Source organism: Sinocyclocheilus rhinocerous, unplaced genomic scaffold, assembly GCF_001515625.1.
Source record: "Sinocyclocheilus rhinocerous isolate Xijiao unplaced genomic scaffold, SAMN03320098_v1.1 scaffold1590, whole genome shotgun sequence".
In the NCBI taxonomy this organism is placed as follows: domain Eukaryota; kingdom Metazoa; phylum Chordata; class Actinopteri; order Cypriniformes; family Cyprinidae; genus Sinocyclocheilus; species Sinocyclocheilus rhinocerous.
In genome coordinates this window covers 646,153-655,944 of record NW_015651328.1, presented here as the reverse complement: position 1 = coordinate 655,944, position 9,792 = coordinate 646,153, and the positions used below count along the sequence as shown (strand labels likewise).

Here is a 9,792-nt window from a genome sequence, read left to right as displayed (position 1 = left end):
TCTTTTTTATTTATTTATTTATTTATTTTTTGTGGTCACATAGCGACTGCCATAAGTCGTCGAGTTTCGTACCATACCGATGAAATAAATAAATAAAAAATCCGGTCTAAATGACCGAATTTTATGAACAGATATGGAAGCATATGGGTACAGCAATATTCATTTTGAAATGTAATATGCAAAATAGCAATGTAATATGTAAAATGACGATGTATTTCTGTATTTAAATTTACATTTGTCATTTCCTATTTCTGTATTTAAATTTACATTTGTCATTTCCTACACTAGTTTTAATAGATAAATTAAATACTTATAGGCTACTAGTGTAGGAAATGGCAAATGTAAATTATATAATGGAATTTTCATTTTGCACTAAACGTTGCATGGGAAAATATACATTTAAATACAGAAATACATTGCCATTTTGCATATTACAAATCAAAATGAATACTGCTGCTACCCATATGCTTCCATAACCAGAGGGTTTAGAAAGCTAAATGGACGACAAACTCCAACCTTTATCAATTTCCAACTAGCCGATTGGGTGAATGTGATTTCACCAAGTACAACATGTTCCTGGATCAACATCCTTGTTGTTCCTGGAACAACATCCCAATCAACCAATCAGATTTGAGGAACAACTTTACAGGAAATGTCAGTTTTAGGCTTACAACAAGGGTTAGGTGCTTCTACACCCCTGTTATTCAGCTATCATTTCCCTCTGATTTTAGGGATGCATTATGGGTAGGGTTAGGTTTAAGGGCAGGAATAGGGTTATGTTTTTGGACAGCAATTTTCCAGGATCAACAAAAGATGGTGATCCAGGAACATGTCTGACTTGGCAAAATCACAGCAACCCATCCCCCTAGTGGTTGTTGTGCAAGTGGCAGCAACTATTGAATCTCACTGCTACAACAAAACTACCTACCTTCTCACACTAAAGTACAAACCCTCCATAAAGGCGGCTACAACAACCGCTGTTGAATCACTGCTCTTAATAAAACGCTTCATTCACTCATTATAACATGAATTAAGTTGAATATATGCAAATTGAAAAAAATACATTTCAACTGCTTAACCTTCTAAAGAATTTCTCCACCTCCCAAATAATTGAAAAGTTTTCATCATCCACTTATGTGTGGGTGATTGTTATTTATTAATTTATTTATTGCATTTGTGCCACTAAAGAGAATGCACTATATAATCATCACTTAATTGCAGTCAAGATGTTTATTTCTCATCTTATTTCACATTCAAGCCTTTGTAATGCATGTCTGAAAATGAGCTTAAATACAAACTTTGCAAGTAACCCACATTACACATTCACTGTGAGCCACAATGATGGGACCACTTCAGTGTAACAGACACTTATGTGACGTTACATCCTCTCAGGTGAGAGTTCACAGAGGAAGAATTTTCAAGACCTCCACAACGTCATGTGGGCATGATGATGTTTTAGCACCGTTTCACCAAAAGGAGAGATGAAACCCATTACACAGCTGTCGGAGTCTCTTCCTTGAGTCTGCAAGCATGTGTGGAAACAAGCTCTCCATATTCCAAAAAGGGAAAATTTGATGCATACTAAGAAAACAGCAATGGAGCTTTTAACATTTACCGCTAGCTTAAAACAAAGGCTTTCATTTTATGTGCGTTATGAAATGTGCACTGTATATGTAGCAGTTGCATTTTGTAGAAGACCTCTAGAATGATTGCTTCTCTACGGATTAACTATGTGCCAATGTATTATTATAAATCAAATTTTAAACAGGACCCCATATTGCTTTACATAGAGCAGGGGTGTCAAACTCAATTCCTGGAGGGCCGGAGCCTTGCAAAGTTTTGTTCCAATCCTGCTCCAACACACAAACCATGTAGTTTTCAAATAAGCCTGAAGGACATTATTAGTTGAATCAGGTGTGTTTAATTAGGGTTGAATCTAAACTCTGCAGGGCTCCGGCCCTCCAGGAATTGAGTTTGACACCGAGCACTACAACATTCTTCTTTAAATGACATGATCCAAATCACTCAAACCAGACAGATGCATTCAAGTTGAAAGCAGATCCACCTGGCGAGATGAATCAAATCAGCAGCAATACTTTTCAGCCCACTGATCTGACGTCAGTTTGAACGTCCAATGATTGCTCTTTTGGAATGTCTAGCATGCACACAAATTGAATGTTGTCTAATCAAACTTTCTCAATGAACGATTCATGCATACAAGCTGCTATTATAAAGTGCCATTATAGCAATCGTTTTAAATTAAAGATAAAACCTTGGACCATATATAGAGGGTTATAAGTCTCATTATATCACAAACATGGTATTTACAGGTTATGCCTAATTATGAGAAAGGAGTGGTCCCATTTAATCAGAATAAAGAAAACAAACATACAAAATCTAAAAAAAATGCAGTGCAGATTAAAATTAAATCTTTATGCACAATAAAAGAGACATTCAGCAACAAATGATGGGATACAAACACCACTGTACATCACTGATGATCACTTATTGGCCAGTAGCGAGCAGTGATGTGCACAAGACCACAATGACAGTGTCATTTCAGGCCACATATTCACCAAGGTATAAAAAGCATAACTCGTAGGGATGCAACGATTAACCGCGAACCGGTTGAAAATCGATTCAAATATGTGAAGATTCAAATCGGTTGAGATGATAAACAAATCGCGATTCAATTAGGAGTAGGAGTTCATATAAATCCATGTCTGAGGGAACTTACTGTCTTTCGATGGTATTTTGTCTTTTCATCTTGCCTCTGTATAATGCATATTAAGTGCAGCGCTGCTTTGTTTACAGCGGAAACCAAGGAAACGCTTTAAGCGCCACCTGCTGGCAGAGAGTGCATCTGCGTCTCATTCAGCTCGTCTGCTGTTTCTGTTTCATGCAGATATTTTTTATGTATAGTTTCACAAAACTGAAGTCAAATCATTCTGTTTTTGCTTCAAATTTCGAAATTATACAATCTAATTTAGATTAAAAACTGCTCATATTGCAAGTATGCAGCATCTTTCTTTGGATAATGATTAAAATGCAGTGGTTGCCTGCCTCTAATTTTAAATGGAAAGAGCACAGACAAAGCCTTATTTTGTTTATATGAAGATATTTATTTTATGATACATTCGGGAGTGGTGACTTTCCACGTATTCCCAACTTCTGAGCCTGCTCGCCTGAAGTTATGGTTGATTGCTCTTCGGCTGGATATCAACACACCCATTAACGTAAACTACGCCAGAGCGCGTACACACCTCACGCACCGGATGCCGTGCGCGTGCCCAAAGACAGTTGGACATAGTGGTGTATTAGAGGTAAAAAATGATATAAATACTGTTCGGTTTCTGGCACAAACCAATCGTTTCGTGTCTTGGGACATCAATGTGTCGTCACGAGCCGCAGGGTTTAATTTGGATTTGTCTGTGCATGTTTTTTTTTACTCTCATAGATTTTGTTACCATTGCCATGCATTATACGACTGATAGACTGCAACGGCTGGAGTTAAAAATCATCATATGTGTTCTACTGAAGAAACTAAGTCACCTACATCTTGGATGCCCTGGGGGTAAGCAGATACAACATCAAATTTTCATTTTTGGGTGAACTATCCCTTTAAATCTCATTTTGTAAAAAAATAATTGTGAATCGAATCGAATCGTGAGTTGAGTGAATCGTTACATCCCTAAGCATACGTAATAATATTAGCAAATAATTCTTCACATTCAGGGCAACAGTCAAAAACACAGCAACCAAATATTGTAAAATGTAGAGAAGCCTAGTGCAATGAAGTCCTTTACAAATCACTGTCATATACACTGTCATACATTGAGGGAAGAAAATAAAATCAGCTTCTTGGGCAGAACAATTTGAGAGTCTCTATAGCTATGAAAGATAAAAACATCACCTGCAAATAAACACAAAAGCACAGACATGTTTAATGCATGTACAACTGCTTAACCCTGAACAAAAAACATAATTAAACAAAACATCCTAAACCAGTCTGAGATAGATTTCTGGTCTTGTTCAAGCTGATCTACTTTGTTTAAACTGGTCTTGTTGGTATTCCAGCCAGGCCAAGCAGGTGATGGCTAAACCAGAACAGCAAACCAGCTTAGGGTGTTTTTTTTCCCAGCATGTTTTAATGGGGTCCTAGCCTCTTCATTTCACATGCTCTGGTTTAAAATAAGATCAAGAGTGAACCTCATTGCATTTGGTTACACTAGAAGTAGACGTTAGGCTCAAACAAACGAGCAAAGTCAATAAAACCCCAAGCTGACTGCTTTGAACGAACTTCACACAGTGGCCATGGCAAATTCTGCTCTCCAGGCAGCAGTCAGAGTGAAACATTCATTCGGTCTCAGTCCAAACTGTAGCCTCAGTGTCCCAAAATTTTGTTCTCTTCGCCAGTAGTGACCCTGCACTCAGTAATGAGGAGAAAAGCAGTGCACAATACAATCAATGGTGCTATTACACTCTTGAGGTCAAACCGCAGTGCTCTGAAACGACAAACAGCAGCATGGATCCAACTAGAACGTATCATTCCAAAGACCTATGCCGACTGCTGAGCGTTAAATCTTTGGCTGAATGTAAATGTCCTGCTATGAGATGGATGTGAGAACCCTTATCATCCCAAGTCTTTATTTCTCCTGAGTTGAGAGCGAGTGTGACAGAAAGCAAAGTCAAAGTGGCTTACTTGTACCCTGTGCGTTAGAAAGACGACAATACAAGAGTATCACTGCAGAACCTGATAGCAGAGACACAAAATGGACATTTTCCTCAGCAGTATCAAAGTTTAAGATCCTTATTAACAAAAATGGTAATTTAAAATGGCTTCAATTGTTCATTTATGACTGCAGTGCAAACATGCTTATGATGAGATATACTGTATAGACTTTGTTACATACATATCTATATGATAAATTGTTTCTGATATGAAGCAAGCTTTGTTAACTGAAACTAAAGATGCTGTCGCATTAGCATAATTTTGGCGAAACACTGTGGACCAAAAAGGTTAATTGTATATTGTCAACAGTGAAGCATGAAGCACAGCTCACACAAAAGTCACTTTCATACCAAGCGGGTTTCTGTTGGTCTACGTGGCAAATTCACAAGCAAAATCATTCGCCCTCACGCAAAATTCAAGATTGTGTGGATTCCTAACCGGATTTTGCCCATAAAAATTCACCCAAAAACGGTAAATGTAATCGGATCTTAACACTGATCAAAGAGAGAACAGAAAACCAAATCTTCAAGCAGATGTAGCAAATTAGCATCATTTGGGAACATCAAAGCTGTGAAACGTGTAACATTCAGCTGAGAAGTGCATACGCACACTTCTATTCTCTCTCTGAGTATGTGACTGTTTGAAGGCAAGCATGAGAATCTGTCTCTGAGAATGAGGGAGGTAGAGGCTTTGCTTCGGTTGCGATCATCTACTCGACTCTACAAAGTGTTTGCTCCTAAAATCTGTTCCCCTTCTGCTGTCAGTCAGTCGTGGCGCCAACCAAGCCCAACCAATTCAGACACGCGGTCCCACTCTCTCTCTATGACACCATCACTTCCACACGTGTGACCCGAGCATTGGATTTGAACCGGGAGCAGCCGCCCCGCCCATGGGCTGCCCGTATCCCATCATGTTATTGGCACCATAGAAATTCATTCCTGCCATGTGTTGAGTCATCTGTGAGATAGACAACAGAAACCGTTATTACAGGCAATTAACAGAAAATAACGATGACACTTTCATTTTGTTTACCCTTATGCTGTTCTAAACTTCTTTTTTTTCCAGAGGAAGGCAAAAAGAGAAACCTTATACCAGTTGTTTTTGGCAATACAGAACAATTAATGGGGACTGAAGCTTTCAAGGAAGCAGATTGCCACAGCCTCATGTTCCACAGGGAACTAACTTGGCGGTGCATCTCTAATTATTGGCGACATCAGAAATGGATATTATATAATAGATGCTTTTTTGAACATTTTAGCAATTTAGAAATATTAAAAAATTATTTTTTACACGGCACCCCTGCTCTCGACAGACGGCACCCCGGTTGGGAAACACTGAACTAGGAGACATAAAGAAGCTTTCAAGCTTAAAAAGAGTGAAAAAAGTATGACAAAAGCATCGTAAAAGTGCATCTGCATCTTCATAAGCCACACTACAGCTTCATGTGAGGAACAGATGAAATTTAAATCACTAATTATGTTAGCAGTCATAAGAGTAAGAACAATACTGTTCAAAAGTTTAGGGTCGATAATAGAAGTCTCTTATACTTACTAAGGCTGCAATGATCATAATTACAAATACAGTAAAAACAGTAATATTTTGTGAAATATTATTACAATTTAAAATAACTGCTTTCTATTTAATATATTTTAAAATGTAAGTTATTGCTGTGATGACAAAGCTGTGATCAAGAAACATTTCCAATTATTTTTGACTATGAATAGAAAGTTCAAAAGAACAGCATTTATTTGAAATAGAAAAGTTTTGTAACATTATACATTTTATAACATTATAGAAGGCTTACAATATAGCGAATGAGTCCTATGGATACTTTTATTGTGCTTTTGCAGGTTTGTTGATGCTTGAAAGCTCTCCATTCATGATAAATACATGGAAAAAACCTGTACATTCTTCAAAATATCTTCTTTTGTGTTTCACAAAAGGTCATACATACTCGTTTGGAACAACATAAGGCTGAGTAAATGATGACAGAATTTGAATTTCAGATTTTAAAATCATTATAACGTGTGTTCTTGCAGTAACAAACAAAATGGATTTGATTTGAATTAAACATACATGAAAACATTTTTGGGCTATCACTGTGGGGAAAAAAACAAAATATTTGCCGTTTCAAATCAGCATGGTAATTGTGAATTCGGTGCTTGTTACCTGGCTGATGTTCCACTGCAGCTGTTGGGCCTGCTGAGCTCCATATGCCTGCTGAGGAACTGCTGCCATGTTTCCCATCATCCCATTCTGCATTCCCATTACGCGCCCCTGCACCCCTGCCATGTACGGAGGAGCAGTATGTCCCAATATGTTCATCTGTGGTGCCATCATAGGCCCCATCATGCCCTGCTGGGCACCCAGGGCCTGGTATTGGCCGTACCCTGCAGCAGGGACATATCCCATCTGGGTTGCTCCCATATACATGCCAGCTAAAACAGAAACAGATAAACATGCATAAACAGTACAAAGCGACAGAAAACAACATGTAAGTCATTTCAAATATGCCTTTATCCTGAAACTAATCTCACCATGAGCAGCCATGTTTGTTTGTGGTGCTGTACTGCCGTACAGGGACAAGATTGAGTCCTTAGACAGCTTTTTCCCGCTGTCCTCACTTTTGGAGGGGGGATCCAGGAACAGGCTGAGGTTTTCGGGCATTGATGCTGCTACCCGTCCAGTGGGCATGGACCCTGAGCTAGGCTACAGTGGGGAAAAAACAAACGAAAAAACACAAACTACTTGGTTTACATGCATTAATCACTCAAAAGATGGATCCAAGATAGTCAAAGAATGAAGTGAAAACTCTGGACTGTATGGAAATCTTTACCGTGCTCCTGGAGGAGTTTGAGCTGCTGACGGTGGCAGGCAGAGAGCTGAAGAGGTCGAGGGCAGGACTGAGTTCAGTGCTTGGTTTGCCATTGGACACGGGAGCTTGAGGAGCAGGGGCATCTGGGAAAGAGAGTTTCAACATTAAGCATCTATATTGTGATTGCACTGATATGTATGGTGTGTTGTTAGCTTCTCACCTAGTCCTAGTAAGTCATTAACAGACTGTGACTGCTTTGGACTGGTTTTGAATTGTTGTGACTCGTCTTTTTTCTGTGAGACAAACAAACGTAATCATGCGTTAATGATGAAAACACCATTTTGTCATTTAAATAAGAGTCGTTCAGTCAAGACGACAATTTGACGGTCAACTTGGAAGGCTCCTTTAGGAAATTCTAATGTGATTTTAAAATGGAAATGTTTTGTGATTGTGTTCAGTTTATGAGTATGGGTATGCAGCATAAGGTTAGAACAAAACATTAAAGTCTCTTCAAGTAACATTAACTACAATTTTAATCATAATTCGAAAACCGCTATTCTAAAAACTAGGAATTCCAGAAGGAAACGCATAGCTCAAAAATTCTAATTCTCTCCCAGGTTTTAGGTCTATAAACTAACCCCCTGGTTCTCAACATGACTTCAACATGACTAAAAGCGACTTAGGGTGCTTTCACACTTGGTTCGATTGCCTTGTCCGAATCCGAGTTCAATTGCTCCCCCCTCCCACCGCCCCTGCTGGTTTGTGTTCATACTGTGTTTTTTTTTGGTACCAAACCGTGGTACACTTGTGTCATCAGAGTGGCAGCTGTTTACCCCGTTACTAGGTAACGACTATGCACGGACCAAACACTTCTAAACGAACCAAAAACAGGAAGTAATGACAAGATGCAATGCTATACGACATGATTTGATGACGCGGAACGAGCGGTGTATCCAAAACAAAATGAGCAAAGGGCAAACGTGGAGCAACGAGGAGGTAAAGTGCCTTTAATGAGCTCTTCGTGAGTTCGCAGGTGGTGAAAATAAAATCATAAGTACACGCAGCAATGAGCGCGCTTTGTCCAGTAGACCGCATTAGTTGTGTTCGACTTAAAGCGGCGCTGAGCAGACCGATCGGTGAATGGGAACTTTGATGTCATACACCGATCGGTCTGCGAGGCGCCGCTTTAAGTCAAACACAGCTTTTGTTTGGGGTATTCGGTGAGTTCCGTCACGAAATATACGTCATTCAACCCGACCAATCAGGTTGTGAACGTTTCACTATGCCTTTAGGTTCGCTGTCAAAAATGCCAGTGTGAACGCTAAGCGGACCAGGACCAAATGTATCGTTTTCTTTTTTGGTCCGGACCAAACAAACCAAGAGAACCGAACTACAAGTGTGAACGCACCCATACATTCTCTCTGCGACAGAGCGTCAATCACGCTTTTCAGGAAAGCGAGTGACACAAATACGTAAATACACAGTTTGACCAATTCATACGTCATTAATAGCGGTTCACTTCTGTGATTACGATTGCGTTCACATCAGAAGTGAACCGTACCGGAGTTCGCATGAACCGTACCCCAGACCAGCCTTTTTAGGTGGACTCGGGTACGGTTCGCGGATGCGCACCCGAGCTTAGAAAATAGTGTTCTCATTATCCAAACTAACCAAACACTGACGTTAAATGAACCCAGGTGCGCACCAAAAGAACTAGTGTGAAAGCTCCCTTAAGATGATAAATTATTATTAATGTATAACTCTGGTGCGGTTTGAATTAAATATGAACGCAACACGGACCAAATATTTCTAAATGAACCAAAAACAGGAAGTAATGACAAGATGCAATGCTATACGACATGATTTGATGACGCGGAACGAGCGGTGTATCCAAAACAAAATGAGCAAAGGGCAAACGTGGAGTAATGAGGAGGTAAAGTGCCTTTAATGAGCTCTTCATAAGTACACGCAGCAATGAGCGTGCTTTGTCCAGTAGACCGCATTAGTTGTGTTCGACTTAAAGCGGCGCTGAGCAGACCGATCGGTGAATGGGAACTTTGATGTCATACACCGATCGGTCTGCGAGGCGCCGCTTTAAGTCAAACACAGCTTTTGTTTGGGGTATTCGGTGAGTTCCGTCACGAAATATACGTCATTCAACCCGACCAATCAGGTTGTGAACGTATCACTATGCCTTTAGGTTCGCTGTCAAAAATGCCAGTGTGAACGCTAAGCGGACCAGGAC

General features: G+C 39.7%; 1 protein-coding gene across 2 annotated transcripts in view; it reads right to left on the bottom strand.

Moving 5' to 3' along the window:
• Positions 1-4,137: 4,137 nt before the first annotated feature.
• LOC107712765 (stromal membrane-associated protein 2-like) overlaps positions 4,138-9,792 on the bottom strand; it is a 24,736-nt gene continuing 19,081 nt past the window's right edge. For both annotated transcript variants that reach the window (XM_016518102.1, XM_016518101.1), the window contains 5 exons: positions 7,768-7,840; positions 7,569-7,690; positions 7,270-7,441; positions 6,902-7,170; positions 4,138-5,689 (listed from right to left, as the gene is read on the bottom strand). In XM_016518102.1, coding sequence (XP_016373588.1) covers positions 5,564-5,689; positions 6,902-7,170; positions 7,270-7,441; positions 7,569-7,690; positions 7,768-7,840 — 762 coding nt within the window. In that variant the 3' untranslated portion in view covers positions 4,138-5,563. The remainder of the gene's footprint in view (positions 5,690-6,901; positions 7,171-7,269; positions 7,442-7,568; positions 7,691-7,767; positions 7,841-9,792) is intronic.